This window comes from Oncorhynchus kisutch, linkage group LG2, assembly GCF_002021735.2.
Source record: "Oncorhynchus kisutch isolate 150728-3 linkage group LG2, Okis_V2, whole genome shotgun sequence".
NCBI classification, from domain to species: Eukaryota; Metazoa; Chordata; class Actinopteri; order Salmoniformes; family Salmonidae; genus Oncorhynchus; species Oncorhynchus kisutch.
This window is the reverse complement of record NC_034175.2, coordinates 43,574,076-43,593,894: the sequence shown is the minus strand read 5'-3', so window position 1 is coordinate 43,593,894 and position 19,819 is coordinate 43,574,076. Positions and strand designations below refer to the sequence as shown.

The following is a 19,819-nucleotide window of genomic DNA, read 5'->3' as shown; positions in this document are numbered from 1 at the left end:
GTGGCAACAGATCACAATCTTCCCAAGGCTGTGCTTGCCTGGTATGTAAAATGTCACTCATGATCATGTCATATTGCCGGGTGAAAAGTCTTTATAATAGTCTAAATAGTCTATCTGGAAGGGGTAGAAGATACATTCTTGTAAGTTTTACAGGACCGAATATGTATCACTTCAAATAGAGGAAGTGGCAAATACTTCAGTTATATTCTCTGGGAAACAAGACATATTTTTCCATTACTGGGATCACATCTTGACAAATCTCTCAAACACAGAGATAACCTCTCCCTCTAAGTAAAAATAGCCTACATATAATGTTACATTCGATAAAACATGACTGAAAAAGACTAAAATACTTCTTAAATGCAGTAAATGTCCGTGAACCATCAGGTTGAACATGCTGTCATGTTGCGGTAGAAAAGGGAACTGCAAGTGATGCAAGAAATTTATTGAGTAGGGTATTGTAGGCTATTTTGTAAATGACATCGCCAAAGTCAAGGATCGGTATGATGGTCAGTTTTACGAGGGTATGTTTGGCAGCATGAGTGAAGGATGCTTTATTGCGAAATAGCAAGCCAATTCTAGATTTAACTTTGGATTGGAGATGTTTGATGTGAGTCTGGGAGGAGAGTTTACAGTCTAACCAGACACCTAGGTATTTGTAGTTGTCCACATATTCTAAGTCAGAACCGTCCAGAGTAGTGATGCTGGACGGGCGCGCAGGTGCAGGCAGTGATCGGTTGAAGAGCATGCATTTAGTTTGACTTGTATTTAAGAGCAGTTGGAGGCCACGGAAGGAGAGTTGTATGGCATTGAAGCTCGTCTGGAGGGTTGTTAACACAGTGTCCAAAGAAGGGCCAGAAGTATACAGAATTGTGTCGTCTGCGTAGAGGTGGATCAGAAACTCACCAGCAGCAAGAGAGACATCATTGATGTATACAGAGAAGAGAGTCGGCCCAAGAATTTAACCCTGTGGCACCCCCATAGAGACTGCCAGAGGCCCGGACAACAGGCCCTCCGATTTGACACACTGAACTATATCAGAGAAGTAGTTGGTGAACCAGGCGAGGCAATTATTTGAGAAACCAAGGCTATCAAGTCTTCCGATGAGGATGTGGTGATTGACAGAGTCGAAAGCCTTGGCCAGGTCAATGAATACGGATGCACAGTATTGTTTCTTATCGATGGCGGTTAAGATATCGTTTAGGACCTTGAGCGTGGCTGAGGTGCACCCTTGACCAGCTCTGAAACCAGATTGCATAGCGGAGAAGGTGCGGTGGGATTCGGTAATCTGTTTGTTGACTTGGCTTTCGAAGACCTTAGAAAGGCAGGGTAAGATGGATATGGGTCTATAGCAGTTTGGGTCAAGAGTGTCCCCCCTTTTGAAGAGGGGGATGACCGCAGCTGCTTTCCAATCTTTGGGAATCTCAGACGACACGAAAGAGAGTTTGAACAGGCTAGTAATAGGGGTTGCAACAATTTCGGCAGATAATTTTAGAAAGAAAGGGTCCAGATTGTCTAGCCCGGCTGATTTGTAGGGGTCCAGATTTTGCAGCTCTTTCAGAACATCAGCTGACTGGATTTGGGAGAAGGAGAAATGGGGAAGGCTTGGGCGAGTTGCTGTGGTTGGTGCAGTGCTGTTGACCGGGGTAGGGGTAGCCAGGTAGAAAGCCTGGCCAGCCGTAGAAAAATGCTTATTGAAATTCTCAATTAAAGTGGATTTATCGGCCTCCCAGGTGGCGCAGTGGTTAAGGGTGCTGAACTGCAGCGCTGACTGTGCCACCAGAGACTCTGTCGCAACCGGCCGCGACCGGGAGGTCCGTGGGGCGAAGCACAATTGTCCCAGCGTCGTCCGGGTTAGGGAGGGCTTGGCCGGTAGGGATATCCTTGACTCATCGCGCACCAGCGACTCCTGTGGTGGGCCGGGCACAGTGCACGCTAACCAAGGTTGCCAAGTGCACAGTGTTTCCTGCGACACACTGGTGCGGCTGGCTTCCGGGTTGGATGCGCGCTGTGTTAAGAAGCAATGCGGCTTGGTTGGGTTGTGTATCGGAGGACGCATAACTTTCAACCTTCGTCTCTCCCGAGCCCGTACGGGAGTTGTAGCGATGAGACAAGATAGTAGCTACTAAAAACAATTGGATACCACGAAATTGGGGTCAAATTAAAATATATATATATAAATAAATAATAAATAAAGTGGATTTATCGGTGGTGACAGAGTTTCCTATCCTCAGTGCAGTGAGCAGCTGGGAGGAGGTGTTCTTATTCTCCATGGACTTCAGTGTCCCAGAACTTTTTTGAGTTTGTGTTGCAGGAAGCAAATTTCTGCTTGAAAAAGCTAGCCTTGGCTTTTCTAACTGCCTGTAAAGTTGCATATCACGGGGGCTGTTCGATGCTAATGCAGAACGCCATAGGGTGTTTTTGTGTTGGTTAAGGGCAGTCAGGTCTGGAGAGAACCAATGGCTATATCTGTTCCTGGTTCTAAATTTCTTGAATGGGGCATGCTTATTTAAGATGGTGAGGAAGGCTTTTTTTTTAAATAACCAGGCATCCTCTACTGACGAAATGAGGTCAAAATCCTTCCAGGATCAATTAGAAAGGCATGCTCGCTGAAGTGTTTCAGGGAGCGTTTGACAGGGATGAGTGGAGGTCGTTTGACCGCTGACCCATTACGGATGCAGGCAATGAGGCAGTGATCGCTGAGATCTTGGTTGAAAACAGCAGAGGTGTATTTAGAGGGCAAGTTGGTTAGGATGATATCTATGAGGGTGCCCGTATTTATGGCTTTGGGGTGGTACCTGGTAGGTTCATTGATAATTTGTTTGAGATTGAGGGCATCAAGCTTAGATTATAGGATGGCTGGGGTGTTAAGCATGTCCCAGGTTAGGTCACCTAGCAGCACGAGCTCTGAAGATAGATGGGGGCAATCAGTTCACATATGGTGTCCAGAGCACAGCTGGGGGCAGAGGGTGGTCTATAGTAGGCGGCAACGGTGAGAGACTTGTTTTTAGAGAGGTGGGTTTTTAAAAGTAGAATTTCAAATTGTTTGGGTACAGACCTGGATAGTAGGACAGATCTCTGCAGTAGATTGCAACACCGCCCCCTTTGGCCGTTCTATCTTGTCTGAAAATGTTGTAGTTAGGGATGTAGATTTCAGAGGTTTTGGTGGTCTTCCTAAGCCAGGATTCAGACACGGCTAGGACATCCGGGTTGGCAGAGTATGCTAAAGCAGTGAATTAAACAAACTTAGGGAGGAGGCTTCTAATGTTAACATGCATGAAACTAAGGCTATTACCGTTACAGAAGTCATCAAAAGAGAGCGCCTGGGAATAAGAGTGGAGCTAGGCACTGACCAACTTGCGTTAGTCACCGAGTAAAATACCACTTGAGTAAAAGTCTAAAAGTATCTGGTTTAAAACGTACTTTAGTACAGTGGTGGGAAAAGTACTCAATTGTCATACTTGAGTAAAACTAAAAAGTAAAGGTAGATGCCATCAAATTCCTTATATTAAGCAAACCAGATGGCACAAGTTTCTTGTTTTTCTAATTTATGGACAGCCAGGGGCACACTCCAACACTCAGACTTCCTTAACAAAAGCAGTAGCTGTGTTAAGTGGGTCTGACAGATCAGAGGCAGTAGGAACGACAACGCGTTTTATTGATATGTGCGTGATTTTAACCATATTGCTGTCCTGTCTGAGCATTCGAAATGTAACGAATAGTTTTGGGTGTCAAGGAAAATGTATGGGAGTAAAAATAACATATTTTCTTTAGGAATATAGCGGAGTAAAAGATAAAGTTGTCAAAAATATCAATGGTAAAGTACAGATACCCCCCCAAAATACTTAAGTAGTACTTCAAAGTATTTTTACTTAGTTACTTTAATCCACTAAGCTTTGTCAGTAAATTCGAGGCACTCAAATTAGCATGATACAGAATGCTATGTTTGATATGGTTTTTTAAACAAAACAAGAAAGTAGGATGGTTAGTCTGGGTGGAAGGATGGGTGTGTAACACAAAGTCCAGCAACCAAAAGGTTACAAGTTCAAATAACATCAACGATAATTTTAGCGAATTAGCAACTTTTCAAATACTTACTACTTTGCAACCACTTATCAACTACTAACCCTAACCATAACCCTTTTAGCTAACCCTTTCCCTAACCTTAACCCTAACTTTACCCCTTTAACCTAGCTCCTAAACTTAACCTTAACCCTAACCTCTAACCCTAATACGTGTCACATATCAGTTTGCAAACAATGTCAAATAACATGTTGTCTTTTTCTTGCTTCTTGAGTAAGGCAGCTCCAAAATGCATGTGTTTCAGCCTAGCTCAGTGCTTTCTGTGGTGGTGGGGCAGCCAGCGGAAAATACGGAGCGTAGGGGTTGGTAATGTTCTCTAGTTGCACAGTGACTTGCTCAGTGTTCTGTGACTCAAAATCTAATGGGAGAGCTCTTAAATTCAAGCCCCCTGGGTGCTGCCATAGATTTGACGTAATTATATCTGTGTCCAATGACCTTGCGCCTTCTTGGATGGGCACTTCAAATGTAAATCACGTTATATCTGCCGTAACTTTGATTGGACTGATCAGGTCAATATCATACTTTCAAAATCTTAGCTAGCAAGCAGTCATCATTATGAATCAAGTTGACAATCTACTGGCAAATCCTTTTCATCCTTGTCATATGAATATAAATCATACCGGTACTCATCAGCCATAAACCTTACACAACATATTGGAAATCACAAATTCAACAATGAGTGGTTTGGAAGGAATCAGTGGCTAACTGCAAACGTTTTTATTTTACTAGGCAAGTAAGTTAAGAACAAATTCTTATTTACAATGAGAGCATACACCAGCAAAACCCGGACAACGCTGGGCCACTTATGCGGACTCCCAATCACAGCTGGTTGTGAACTGGATTTGAACCAGAGTGTCTGTAGTGACACCTCTAGCACTGAAATGCAGTTCCTTAGACCGCTGCAGCACTCAGGAGCCCTCAAAGCGATTACTAGCCTGCTTTTCAGTGGAGTGGGTGTGTGATCCGAGTCTGAGTTTAAGGGTCTTTTTTCCAAGCTTAAAAGGATAAACATTCACATACAACACCATGGGCCAGAAAAGGTTGAATACATTGACAGACTACACCATGAGCCAGGAAAAAGTTTAATACATTGACAGACTACACCATGGCCCAGGAAAAAGTTGAATACATTGGCCATGATATTAAACCAGCATAACTGGAAACTCGGAACTGGGAAATCTCAGACTTCAGTGAGTTCAAGACAACTGGGAACTTGGAAAAAATTTGCTCCGACTGGGAAAATACGTTTTGAACTCGGAATTCCAAGTCAGGAACTCTGGCCTCTTTCTAGAGCTCCGACCTGAAGATCATTGACATCATGATTCAACATTGTTTTTTTTTCAGAGTTCCCAGTTGTCTTGAAAGCACTATTAATCCAGAGAATGACAGACTTTGATGACAAAGTTTCATGACAAAATTTCCCCACAAGAAGGATCACTACGCCACCTTCCTGTTCAAGTGAGCACAGAACAACCAAAAATGTCTTGTATGCTGTTGTATGATGTTGCTGTTGTGATGGACATCCACAAATTAATACATACCAAACTAAATGTAACATATCATCCTAAACGGAGTGTCTCGGATTTACGTACAGAATAATATGAAATTCTCTGAAGCCAGGTTGCACCACGGGCCAGCTGCTTCTAATGTTTTACCCCCAACGTCCTTAATTGTCTCCCCTATAGTTTTTCTCCGTGTAGGGCACTCGTATCCCTGTCCTCTAAAATCGAAGTGCATGCTGTTTTTTGAGGGCGCTCGGCTGGTAGTTCAGTAGGCCTGCAGTAGCCCACATAATCTCTCAGGCATCATCCCCCTTTCAACGAGAAAAACTTCACAATTTATATTCTGCCACCACAAGAGGACGCCAGCCTACCATGGCCGTCTTCAGGGGGCTACAGATAGTATATCGATGATGAGAGCCCAGGGGTCCTAAATGTCAGGCTCCCTGTCGATCATAAACTCCACGCCAAAAGCAAAAGGTGAAGGGAACATTCTCGCTATCTCCCATCATCATATTTCCATTGCTGTGCTGTTTAGGTCTACACCTTAATCTGGTGACTAGCCTAAAATGTTTACAAGGCAGTGTGTGTGTGTGTGTGTGTGTGTGTGTGTGTGTGTGTGTGTGTGTGTGTGTGTGTGTGTGTGTGTGTGTGTGTGTGTGTGTGTGTGTGTGTGTGTGTGTGTGTGTGTGTGAGCGTATGTGTGTGTGTATGTGTGCGCGCGCGTGCGATGGACTTTTTTTTGCTTGTTTCTATTTGGCACAGACAGGTGGCGCACAGATGCCATGATTCCCTATGGCTATCGTTGAAATATGATCCCGTGTCAAGTAAAACTATAGTTGTCTTTGACATCTCTTAAAACAAATACAATCTTGATCCATATAAATAAAAATGGAATTCACTTAGGGTCGAATTCTAACGTAGATGCGCGCATAAAGTCATGTTAGTGGAACATTTGTGCAAAAGTTACATTTACGCACGGGTATGTGAAGTTTGGAATTGATTTTAGAGGTAAGGTGGAGGCAGAATGTTTTTCAAACAGCACATTTCTCTCTAACAGATACATAAAAGCTAAAGATTATATTTTTTGAATATTTTATATAACTCTGCCTTTTAATAGCCTAGGCTTTACAAGTGTATTGTTAAATATTTTTTTACTTTTCAATCGGTGCAAGGCAATCAAGCGGGATAACTCAATTAGTGGACTCTGAAAATCTGCGGAGTTGTCAGACATGCATCCTGTACTCATTGGCTGCCTCAAATATACCAGCTCTGCCTCCCACGTGATACTGGATAAATGCCCGCCCGCTAGCATCCTAGGTAACAGACAATCACAGACCACTGTGATAGGGACACACCTTCGTCGTTTTTTGGTAAAGTTCATGGGGATGCCATTTTAAACTCGAAACGAATTTAATCCACGAGATATAAGCATTCATTGCAAATTGACTTTTTCAATTGCATTGCTTCAAGCACATTTAGCTGTGCAACTTTACCTACAAGATGACTGGAGTTTTTGACAGTCTCAGTACAGATATGCATTCGAACCAGATTACCTCGAACAGTTACCACAGCTTGCATAAATCGCAGGAGTCCCCAACTCTACCAGTATCGACTGCAACGGACAGCAGCTTTTACAATAGCCAACAGCCTGGATACTGCGCAGGGTCTCCATATGGCCAACTCGGAACTTACCAGTACCACAACAGTGGTATGAGCAACGTTCAATACAATACTAAATCATACGACCTTGGTTTCAACTCTTATGGCACCTACGGCTCCTACGGTTCCAGTTCTTCACCGACTCCAACGGATGCAGGTAAATAACATGTCAATGCTTTCCTATTCACATTCGTATTCTATTATGTGTAAGTTATACTAAGATCAGCCGTGATGTGTTTTAGTTATTGTTCTTACATGTATTTATCAGAGAAAGAAGAAAGTGAACCTGAAATCCGAATGGTTAACGGGAAACCAAAGAAGGTCAGGAAACCTCGAACTATTTATTCAAGCTTCCAACTGGCCGCCCTTCAACGGAGATTCCAAAAAACACAGTACTTGGCTTTACCAGAGCGAGCCGAGCTGGCAGCCTCAATGGGCCTTACACAAACCCAGGTTAGTGCAACTCTTAATGCGTCCCGTAGCTGTCAAATCCCGCATCAATCTGTGAATAATATAATCAGGCTCAGGCTGGCTACTTATTTTATATAGGCTTGACATTTCGCTTTAGACTGCTATTTAACTTTATCCAGCATTTGTTGTGTATACATAGTTAGTCTCTCACTATTAATCTTCGTTAGAATACGTTTTAAAATAAACTTCAGAACAATAATAACAATGTGTTCCTTTTCAGGTGAAAATTTGGTTCCAGAACCGACGCTCCAAGTTCAAGAAGTTGTGGAAAAATGGAGAAATCCCCCATGAGCAACATGTGACCTCCAGCGAGTCTCCCCCATGTAACTCTCCACCCGCCACTGCCTGGGACTTTCCACAGAATCAAAGAATGAACAATGTAAACTCTAGTTTATCTCAGAGCAGCAGCCCTCCAAATACGACTGAGCCTTCTTTCTTGGCAAACTATTCTTGGTACTCATCAACGAACTCTGCAACGCATCTTCAGCCTGGCCCGCTTGTCCAGCACCACCACAACTCCGCCTTGAGCGCTGGGACAATATTTTAATACAACTGACTCTTACTCGGAGAATACTGGTGAAACAGACAAAATGTCATTATACATTTTTACAGACCTCACCAAGCGAACTTTACGCGCAACTTTGGCCTATAGCTGCTAGGGTCATTCAGAATGACACCGTGCTCGCACCGGTAAAATGGCAGACTACATATTTTTACAGTTATTTTTGTATTTATTTATTGTGTTTATTTTAATGGATGAGATTTATGAACCACTAATAGCCAAAACAACCACGTAGTAAGATGCTTTTACGAACGTGTGTTACTTTTGAATCAGCGCGAGTCCAAAGTTGATTGCAGGACGTGAACAACTGACACATATGTAGCACAATTTTCAACTGCGTCGTGCATTTTGAAAATGTCCTCATTTTGTTGTACGAGATCCATGTATTAGCCTACATGTACACATATTTATATATGGCCTATTCTTTACGGTTGGTTTCCTTTTGTAGGTCAGAATTCGGCTTTGAGAAATATTTCACAACATTATTTTGACATGCCATCCTGGCATCCATTTTTATTTTAATATTGGGGACCAATACTGTACCTATTCTTTACGGTTGTTTTATCCTTCATAAACTACTGATTGTCCCCTATTCCAATTAACTTGTATAACATTTCTATGGTGTATTGTCTTTAATTTATTGTATGGTTAGCAGTGTTTTCTTTATATGATCAGACGTTATTTAAATAAAATTATGTTTTCTGTTCACAATGAGTTTTTCTCCATTTTAAGAAATTGGCATACGGAGTAAGAAGTGGATTTAGTTTTTGATTCAAGCTTAGCCCGATTCTTAATAGCCTGTCAATAAACTATATTGCGCGTTCTTATTTAGCCTATAGAGAGAAGAAACCTATACTCCACTTCCATTCAGTACTACGGCGCCAGAAGAGTTCTGGTTCTGTCAAAAGACATGTTTCTAACCCTTGTAAATCTTTCAACGTAGCTCACAAAATGTGATTAACGCCACAGGTAGGCTATGGGCTCGACAAGCTTTTGGAAGATGCACTTTAAAATACCATTATTTGAGAATGCATTTGTATTCATTATTGGTTGCAAATTGTTTCCTCTTCTTAACTCGTGTTTTATAGACACGTTAAATCTAGCTGGGTATATGGTTCGGGGAACCTGATACAGACAAGATGATTAACAGAGCCGAGACACAGTGCCCAGGGCGCCGAGAGCGCTGGAGTATTCGAAGGCACGCAACACAACACGCCTTGGCATGCGAAAGGGAAGATGAGGGCGTATGACTGAGCTCAACCCCTCAGACTCTTTGGAGTCAGAGTGCCGCTCTCCAGACATTTTATGAACACAGCCCAACCAAAAAACTATACCCAAGACCGCCTGAAGCTGAGCAACATGGAAACATTTCTCACATCTTGTTCACTCACACAACACAAAGCCCTTCTTCTCATCGGTTCTCATGAGCGAATTGACCTACAGTCGATTTGTCCATCGTAGACAAGGCAACATTATAAATAGTCAATACCATTTTTTTGTATATATAATTAGCCATATGCTTATGAGATCTTATTGTTTGCAAAAATGGTATCTACTTTATCTCCTAGCCAAGTTTGTAAATGCATTCCAGATAGTAGGTTAGGTCTAGCCTCTGTTTTGAAATGTAAGGATAAAATCAGGATTTTCTTAGATGCTAAATAAATATTTTATCATGTTTATTTCTATTTTATTCCCTAAAACAGTAGCATATATTCGCCGTGTTCTCTTAAGTGATATACAAGACATAGCCCAATAGACGAGCGTTTGCTAGGTTTGATAATCATGTCAACCCGTTGCTTTTTATGGTTGAGTGATCATAAGCCACATAAAGTGGAATCGTTTTGCATAATAAGGATGTACCTTGTCAGTGATTGTCACATTACAAGATGGAACATTCTCCCTGGGGCTGTCGTTGCTTTATCTTGATATGAGGAGTCCCTCGGGATAGCAGGCCTACCACATGTTGAGTGAGCCCGTGGAGCAAAAAAGCAATATAACACACATTTGGTTGTGGACTACGGTGAATATATGATTGCTTGGATATATATATATATATATATATGCTTATATATATGCTTAATAAGCGGTGCTTTACATTTAGTAAGATTCACACATTAGGCTTGCGTTGAGCAAGTGCATGCGTAATATGCGTAAAAGTACTCATTCGCTTTGACGCTTTTCCCATGGAGACATTTTGATGGAACAAGAATTTCCTTAAAAAACATGCACTAATTCACCTGCTTCGGATAGGTCTTGTGTCCATATGCCCTTAGCTGAATTGCATCATTTCGAGTCTTTTCTGTGTCCACACAACAATAATAACGTTAATTTATGGAAACATATTTGTAGCCATTACGCACGGGATCAAATAAATTAAATATGACTGATTTAATAGCATTGTATCTTTGTTGAATATAGACCTAGTGTATGTCTGTCAAGTAAAAAAGTATCGAACACACAGTGGTTAATGAAAATCACTACCACACTCTTAGAAATAAAGGTTCTGTATAGAACCAAAAAGGGTTACGTTGCTTGCCTCATATATGGCACCCCTAATGGTTCTATATATAACTATTTTGTAGTGTTCTTTGATTGGAACCCCATGGGTTCTTCATCACTGAACCAACATTGTTTCCATATAGGGTTATACATGGAACCAATGTCGGTTCTATATAGAACATAAAGGCGTGCCATATATGAAGCAAGCATAGAACCCTTTTTGGTTCTTTCCAGAACATTTTCTTCAAAGAGTGCATGATATGTCTTTCGCTCATTGGCCCTGCACCCATGTCTCTCTCATACGGATTAGCAATGATGTGGCTTTATACTTCCGGAATCCTGTAGACAATTTGAAAATGACATATTCCTATCCTAGTTAATACCCTGATCTGTTATTTCTTCCACATTTGCTCTAGTTTGAGAATTCTTGGCTTTCCGATCTGAAAGCCTGCAATTAGTATTTAATCCTTCGCAATTTTAGATGTCCTAATATGGTCTGTAATTTTTGCGCAAGATCATTTCCAGCTATTTTAAGCATCAACATTGTCAAAGTTGTATGTATAAAATAAATAAAAATATCAATGCATAGTTTTTAGCATACCATCTTGACTCGACGATAATTATATCTGTGTGGAGCCTACGCAGATTAGCCTGAATTGCATGGTAACTGCTGCTTTAAATTTTAAAAAATTACTCATCATTTTCCCAAAGATTACCAAGATCTCGAGTGCACAATGTCATCAGCGTAATGAGGAGTAAACATTTATGCTAATAATCTACAATTTTTTCCATCCGCTATAAAAAGGGGAAATAAAGCAGAAATGTTCAGTCATATTCCGTGCTGTTATAGCTGTGCTGTTATAGCACGCAACACTGCATGGTCAACAGTTTATGGGATTCAAGCGCTCAACCTATGGCCATGCTTCAGGATGCTAGTCTAATTTATCTGCCTCTCTCTAAATCAGGGAATCTTTGAATCCTGACAAAGAAAGAGTCCGCGTGATTCCTTTTTAGAGATTTAGGTAAGTATGTATGGAGCGTTATTTCATATATTTTTACAGTTTATTTTTAAAATTGTAAAAGTTTTTGGGGGTCGACGGGCTATTTATTATGCACCAATATTTCATTAATTGATGGTTTAATAAATATATCACAATTTTTAGGCTATAACAATCAAACGGATATACCGGTAGTAGGTTAGTTAATGAATTATGCCTATTCATTAAAATATTACAAATCTATTTTCTATTTAATTGGACAGCATATTTCTTATGCATTTCATTTTTGGAAATGCCAAAATGATGCACGCATATCAAACTGTAATTTGCCTATTCTAGGCAACATGAAAACATAGACATTTGAGTAATTTTAAACAAGGTACTTATGTGACCATAATGTAACACGTTTTGTCATAAACGTCTCAAGCCTGTAGTGGGGTTTCTGATTATTACAAATGTGTTGAAAAACCAACGATTCTCGATTATTATTCCAGAGACAAGACAACACTTACCATGTTATGTTAAGACTGATTCTACATCAGGAAATGGGTGCTCAATAGTCTATGGATTGGAAATGGACGGGGCATAGAATAGGCTAAGCCTCCTCTCGTTCTGTAATTTACCCGCAGCCTTCATTACTCTTACATTGTGCTTTGCTAATTTTGAACCTTCTTCGCATAGACAAATCCGCACTATACACCTGCAAGCAATTTACCAGCCATACATGTCAGGGAACAGCAGCGAGATGGCAGCTCACCTATTTAACTTTTTTCATTGCGCAGCAAATTTCTTTCAGTGCACTCTTTTGTTAACGCTGAAAGATTCACTATGCGAAAAAAATTGCTCATAATTACACCAGAGATGGGAAACTGCATTAGAATAAATAAGGGCGAAATTACTGTAATTATGTTGGGTTTGATGGGCTCGGCTCGTAATCAAGAGGAGAATACAGTGAAATAGCACTGACCCTCTTGGATGTGCAGCTGCGCCTAGTCTTTTGGAGGGAGAGGAGATAAGTGCAGACACCTTACACTTCTTAAGGTTTATTATTTCACGGCTATATAGCTACTCCTCCTAAAAAAAAATAGGCCGACTAATACCAGGTGAATGGAAAACAGAGTAAAAAAAAGGCACACGCTAGCCGATAATATTGTTGATTGACAAAAAAATTAAATGATTTGTTATGCGTATTAGGCCCAATAGTTGATTTAACTGTTGACAAATGAAACAAAAACACATATTTCTGCTCCCTTTCCTGAACAATAATAATAGTAAAATCATACAGTAAATGGCAAACGTTACAATAACAGCAATGTGATCAGGTTGTTAGACTAAATCAAACAAGAAATAAAGGCGTGCACATGGATGATCTGTGCATGTGTGAACTGTAAGGGCAATTTGTGGCCGTGTTTTCACCAGTTTGCACCATGATTTCTGTGGTTTTCTCAGGGGATGGCTGGAGCCTTTTCTGCGCAGGCCAAGCCGGTTAACAAGAGAACATCCCTGCAGGTCACACAAATCATGTCAAATGTGTTAGCTTAATTACTAAACACTAACAGTTTAATATTCATGAAAACTACACACGCACGTTTGTGCATACACACATCGTCTAGCACAGACATCTATTGGATTTTTGTATTATGGTAAATAAGCAGAAACGTTTTGTTTTGTCATAAACAACTTGAGGGACATAACACGCAGTTTTGTCTGCAGTATATGTTTTTCCAGGCACCACATAATAGCCACATTTATATTTCTAAATATTTGAACTGGACGTGTAGGCCTAACGTTTATGAAATGGACAACTGGGTGCAAACTGCAGGGTGCATGCACGGAATGATATTTGCAGTCTATTGTCTACCGTAGAACTGTAACGTTTTCACTCAATTGGTCCTTTCCTCAGCTCATCGGGTGCTTCAGAATTTTCTGTAAAAGCGCAGTTAAACCATCAACCCCAAACAAGAGGCCCTTTGAACTTTTCACTTTTACTTATCTACATTTAAACCCCACCCCCACCTCCTCGACCAACCAGTCTGTTTGCAGCACCTGCCTCTCGCCCAATTATTCACTTAACACACACCATTGCTCTCTCCTCTATTCATCGATGAAAACGGGGTTTGTTGGAACCACAGAAGCGAGAAAGGAGCTTATAGCGGCTAAATGAAACTGAAAAGAAACAAGCACTATATTGTTGAAGGAATTACAATGTTATAGAAACCGACACATGATTAATCGTGTCCAGTCTGAATTGACATGTCTCCAGCATGGCGATATCCAGCACACAGAAAGAGATTATGAAAAACGGATAGGCCTATATATATCCATTAGGCCCCTTGGGCTTCGGCTATGAACAATATTCCTGGCTAAAAGCCTATTCCTAATCCCATGTAGGCTATACGGCCAATGCTGCACATTGTAGACGAATGAAAATGAAATGAGTAACCATAGAGGCTGTATTTTATTACATTGTATCTTACCACCGATTTCGTTTTAAATATAACGTCCTGAAGAAATAGCTGTCACATCGCAAGCCTACATGGACTTGTTTTAGGGTTTCACTTTACTTTCTAATCGTTACCACCACCCCACTGGCCAGGCCAGCACCATGCCTATAAACACAATATTACTGACACCGTTATACTGTCCTTTTAAATCATACTTTTTTTACTGTTTTCAACAATATGTACATAACTTCAATAAAACAAAGCAATAAATTAAAGTGATCAATACAAAACTAAATATTTCTATAGACTGCTTAACACATTAATCTTAATGAACACACAAAAACCCTATTTCACAATGTATCATTAGGCTACAGCACAAACCAAAGCTGGAAAAAAATCATATTATATCTTGTCCTTATGTACATCCACCCGCGCAACACATAACAAACAATGACAAACCATATTTTCATCTTCGGGATCAATTTAGAGCTCTTCTCAAGCAGCCACTAGCCATTTAAACTTTTTTCACATAATGTTTGGGGCTCCGTCGTAGAAGAGGAGTTTTGCTTGCATTAGAGCAGCATTTACAACACTTTGTTGTCGTTTCATAAGTCAAACACACCTGCATATTAAATAAACACACAGACTTTGAAAAAACTAAATAATTTAACTTAAATTAACACACAAAACAGCATGGTAGCAACATGTGGCTAGCGCAATGGCGCAGGAAAGAACTAAGGGACGGACTCGATATTCGATTCCATGCCCATCAAAATGATAAGACTATTAATTGGATTGGCCTACATTCGTTGGTCAAAGTTACATTGTAGACCAGTGGTAGTTTTGTCTGTTTGAAAGCAAGGTTTTAAGGTCATGGTCAAATCACTATGTTGACCTTCGTTGGAGATGCATGACCTACATCTGATACTTGGAAACGTGCGGCTTCATACGCCATTTTTTTTTTAAATCATAATTGGGATAAGAAGTTAAGCAAATCTTAAAATCAAACATAGGATACATAAATATAGCCTACTCTCACTGACTTGTTACAGCTCAATATATTTACTTTAACACATAGCCTATTAAAATGTCACAAAAGATAATAAGAGCAGCTTGAGGACCCATTTTTCATAACAATTTCCGGTGTCTGTCGGTGACATGAAAGGACTTGTTGCCCTCGGGCGCGAACGGTGCCTTTTCAGTCCCTCGGCTCACAGGGCTCTTGTTCTCTGTCCCGTCGGTCGGCATGAGGAGGCCGACATGTCAGCTGGCAACTTTGGGAGCAAACTCCGGATTACATCTGTGCATGGCTGCAGCGGGACAGTGCAAGGCCACGCTGGGTGGTTGACCCAAAATCTCCTGATATGGGCCATGATAGTATAGAGGGCGGGGCAGGTCTTTTAGCTCACTGTTATGTTCACATGAGTTGCGGTTGCTGCATAGACTCTTGGTGTGCAGTTGGATACCATGAGGTGTAACTTGGAATGTAAGACCCTGGTGTACCCACGGATGTTTTCACCGTGGTCGGTGAGCTCCAAACCGGTGCTACCGGAGAGCCAGTCGAAGATATGCGACCATTAAACTGGGCTAAAGTGTTGTTGTCAATTGTTCCACCACCTTGCTTCATCAGCTTCTTGAACTTCGATCGCTTATTTTGAAACCAAATCTTTACCTGCGAAGAAAGAGACAATCAACGTCATTAAGATTGTCTAGTTGGGCAATTTCAAGAAACTATACCAGGGGACAGTAAGGCACCATTTTGATTTGGAATGTCGAAATAATGTTTTGGTAAAAGCCTCGATTTCTTCCCAGCCTCGAAATATTTGTACAATTTTCATAGAATATCAACATGATGATAATCAATATGAAACATTTGATAAAACCCAACTTTATTCAAAACACGAAGACAGCGGTCTATAACACAACCAGAAAGAGAATAAATAGCCAATGTAACCAATTGGCCTACAATTGTTTAACGTGTTCAAAGGTACATTGAAATACAAGCGTTAAATGAAAGTAAAGATAGCAAACGTTAACTTGCCTGTGTTTGCGTGAGTCCCATTGAAGCTGCCAGCTCGGCTCTCTCTGGCAGTGCCAAATATTGAGTTTGTTGAAATCTTCTGTTTAGAGTCTGTAGCTGCAAACTGGAATAGATAGTCCTTGGTTTGCGAATCTTTTTCCCTTTCCCATTGAACCGTACCTCTCCGCCTTCTACAACTGTATTCTTCTCTGTCTCTGGTGCTGAGAAGGGGAGAAAATAGCAGAATTACTCAGGAGACAGCTCGCCAACGTCGCTGCACAGCAATGCGCATCACAGTGCAAGTTTTACAGGCTGTAGTTTAGGTATAATTACCCTTAATTGCGTACATTGTTTATAGCATTACGCAATAAATAATTACCGAGCGTAATACCCCAACATCTGGGTTGCTTTACCAATCCAACGTTTGCTTGCTGGACCGAAAACAGAAACCAAATGGCTCCAAGAACTTTATAGAGACAAAAAGGATGAAGTTGAAAGCTTACCTGTATCTTCTAACTGTGTCTGTGTTAGTGCCGAGCTGTTTTGGTACGACTGCACTGTACTGAGATATGGACTTGAGGAATGGCTGCCGACGGAGTTAACGTATGGATAACCTAAAGATCTAGGAAAAGATGAGGCTGGACTGTACGAGCTCTCGTGTTGAGTATGACCAGCAGAATGTAAACAGTGCATGGAATAGTGTCCGTGAGACATTGAGGAAGGCGACATTTGTTGACTCGGTGGCCCAAATTCCATGAAAACGGGTTTTCCTGTGACAGGGCTATTAAGACTTTCTGGTATTGTAGTCATTGTCATCTCTTCTGGCGGATCTCTCCTCTTCCTTTTTTGTTTTCTTCTATGATCTCAGTGAAGGATGGATCCCAATTTAAGCTGTACTGATTTTTTCTCTTTCCATTCATAAGAAAATGTAGTTTGTCTCTGTGAAAAGTCTAGGTATGATGCACTGGGTCTAGACAAACTCGCTCAAAGGTTTGAATCAGGGATCATGAATATTCATCAAAGACGGTCGCTGATTGGTCCACTCTATCCAAGAATGATGCCGATTGGCGATCCTGAGGTTGGGTCCTTTGGACCTGATAAACTCAAGAAAAACAACAAAACCTGAGATTCAGCCCGGAGATGTCAATAAAAAAAATATTGCTTAGGTAGCAGAGAAAGGTATTAGCAAAATAGACACTGAAATCCTAAATATCTGCTTTAAAATAAACAACACACAATTAAATCCAGCCTATTTTATAATAATAACAATAATAATAATAATTTAATTGTTTCTTATAAAGAAATAGCCTATTTTATTGTCAATCACAAGTAGGCTATGGTTAGATCCTGTTGTATCGATAGGCCTGTTGTTCACTTAAACATTAAGAAACAGCCTGTGTTATTATTATTATTATTCTCATTTAAGAACTGTTTCATACAAATGAATCACACTACATAATAATGTTCAGAGATAGCAGTATGAATACATTGAAGTGTAACTTTGAGGCGTTATAGGCCTATTGAACAGAAAAGTTATGTTTTATTTCTCATTAGATATTGTTTCGATATCTCAAAACAAACTGTAATAAATTTACAAATTATTGACAGAGTCTTTTGGTGTTCACATGCACATATATATTACTTACAGGTCTATTTGATCAAATGCCAGTCTCAAGTGCTCTGAGCCACAGCTGAAGCAAGATGAATTAGCATAACACTAATGTTTAATTTTCATACGCATAATTAAACATATATTTAACACTCGCAATGGCTCATGGTCTCAAATATCGGAGTCCTGGTTGAATTGATAAATTCAAGCAATGACTAACCTATGTTTCATGCTTAAAATATTGTTGTGAAAAGAAACACTTTCTTAACCTTGATATTTGTAAAACCATTGGGCTGTTTCTCTGCAACATTTATCCATATAGGCTATAGCCAGCTAAGTAGAAAACACTTGAAAGTATTACTTAAGTAGTTTTGAGGGGAATCTGTACTTTACTTTACTATTTATATTTTTTTGACTACTTTTACTTTTACCTCACTGCATTCATAAAGAAAATAATGTACTTTTTACTCCATACATTTTTCCCTAACATGCAAAAGTACTCGTTACTTTTTGAATGTTTAGCAGGACAGGAAAATGGTCCAATTCACATCCCTGGTCATCCCTACTGTCTCTGATCTGGCGGACTCACTAAACACATGATTTATTTGTAAATGATGTGTGTTGGAGCGTACCCCTAGCTATTCCTAAATTGAAGAAAAAAAAAACATCGTATATACTCTTACTTTTACTTTTGATACTTAAGTATATTTGAGTAATTACATTTACTTTTGATACTTAAGTATATTTAAAACCAAAGACTTTTAGACTTTTACTCAATTATTAATTTACTGGGTTACTTTCACTTTTATTTGAGCCATTTTCTATTAAGGTATATTTACTTTTACTAAAGTATGACAATTGGGTACTTTTTCCATCACTGGCTATACGCCTTTTATTGCTCTATTCTCCACATGTGAAATAATTTCATGACCAGAAACAAAATGCTTGTAGTAGCCTATATAACGTGCGTTATCAACCTACAAAACATTAATTGTATCGCTGGCAAATCTCCAAATGTTCCATTTGGGGGTTAAACATAGAATTCATTTGCGGCTGTTATTGAAAGCATGGTAAAGCAATGTAAAACAAAAACAAACAAAACAACAACAACATTTGAACAGGTTGTGTTGAGAGTGGACAATGATGTGATTATATTTATTATTTATACCTTAATTTCAAATTAAATATCACCCATTTCCAAATTCTTGTCCAGTACATGTTAAATAGGAGTGCATTATGCTATAGCTTTGATATAATACATATTGGGTGTCCTTGGCTGCCATAAATGTATTGCCCAGCTCTCACAATATACTAAATGATGCACCATCAGTTGCCATTAATGGGAAGTAAATCGTTTTATAATACCGTATTAAATATGGCGCGAGCATGCAGACCCATGCTGTTAGTCATGCTGCCCGCACCTCCTCTGTATCTATTAGTGCCTATTAATTGGCCCAGCAGTGGGTAAATCCAAATGGCCTAGAAGATCAGGATTTGTCGTGAAATTCAAACAAATAATTTTACAATTAACATTTTCGATTTACTCTGTAACATAATAATATAGGCTAGTTTAATCGTAAAACAGCCGAATATTAAACATAGTCTCAATCAATTAACATAATTCTCAGCGAGGTTGGTGGGGGTGCGGCCAGTTTCCCATTACGACTGCAGCCTATGTAGACATGAACAATGCTTTCCAGAGGACGTTTGATTTACCCGAAACTAACGACTGACTAAAGATTAGGCCGTTTCCCTTTGTTATTGGCTCAGTTTTCGAAGAACATTTTGTTAATAAAAACACGCTGATCCTTAGGCTATAACAGGCACATTGAACATTTATGGTTACAGTAAGAATTCAGGAGATCCACATTTCATTCAGCATTGAGATGAAGTGTTAACGACGATTAGTCATCATTTTCACTTACTTAATATCGACAATCATGTGATGAAAAAGAAGAAAAAGTATCCCCAA

General features: G+C 39.9%; 2 protein-coding genes across 2 annotated transcripts; one reads left to right on the top strand and one right to left on the bottom strand.

Annotated features, from left to right (window-relative positions):
• The first annotated feature begins 6,898 nt into the window (after positions 1–6,898).
• Positions 6,899–8,983, top strand: dlx2a (distal-less homeobox 2a). Its single transcript, XM_020498950.2, has 3 exons — positions 6,899–7,401; positions 7,513–7,697; positions 7,936–8,983. The coding sequence occupies exons 1-3, from the start codon at positions 7,086–7,088 to the stop codon at positions 8,260–8,262; spliced, it is 828 nt and encodes a 275-aa protein (XP_020354539.1). The 5' UTR covers positions 6,899–7,085; the 3' UTR covers positions 8,263–8,983.
• A 5,333-nt stretch (positions 8,984–14,316) lies between these two features.
• Positions 14,317–17,382, bottom strand: dlx1a (distal-less homeobox 1a). Its single transcript, XM_031795123.1, has 3 exons — positions 16,742–17,382; positions 16,260–16,459; positions 14,317–15,890 (listed from the first exon to the last, which is right to left on the bottom strand). The coding sequence occupies exons 1-3, from the start codon at positions 17,052–17,054 to the stop codon at positions 15,636–15,638; spliced, it is 768 nt and encodes a 255-aa protein (XP_031650983.1). The 5' UTR covers positions 17,055–17,382; the 3' UTR covers positions 14,317–15,635.
• Between the last annotated feature and the right edge of the window lie 2,437 nt (positions 17,383–19,819).

Excerpts from the sequence above, each read along its gene's own strand:
- dlx1a (XM_031795123.1), bottom strand. The coding sequence starts at position 17,054 with ATGACAATGACTACAATACCAGAAAGTCTTAATAGCCCTGTCACAGGA. Across the intron at positions 16,460-16,741 it reads GACACAGTTAGAAGATACAG|CACCAGAGACAGAGAAGAAT; the intron begins GTAAGCTTTCAA and ends TCCCCTTCTCAG. Across the intron at positions 15,891-16,259 it reads TGGGACTCACGCAAACACAG|GTAAAGATTTGGTTTCAAAA; the intron begins GCAAGTTAACGT and ends CTTTCTTCGCAG.
- dlx2a (XM_020498950.2), top strand. The coding sequence starts at position 7,086 with ATGACTGGAGTTTTTGACAGTCTCAGTACAGATATGCATTCGAACCAG. Across the intron at positions 7,402-7,512 it reads ACCGACTCCAACGGATGCAG|AGAAAGAAGAAAGTGAACCT; the intron begins GTAAATAACATG and ends TGTATTTATCAG. Across the intron at positions 7,698-7,935 it reads TGGGCCTTACACAAACCCAG|GTGAAAATTTGGTTCCAGAA; the intron begins GTTAGTGCAACT and ends GTTCCTTTTCAG.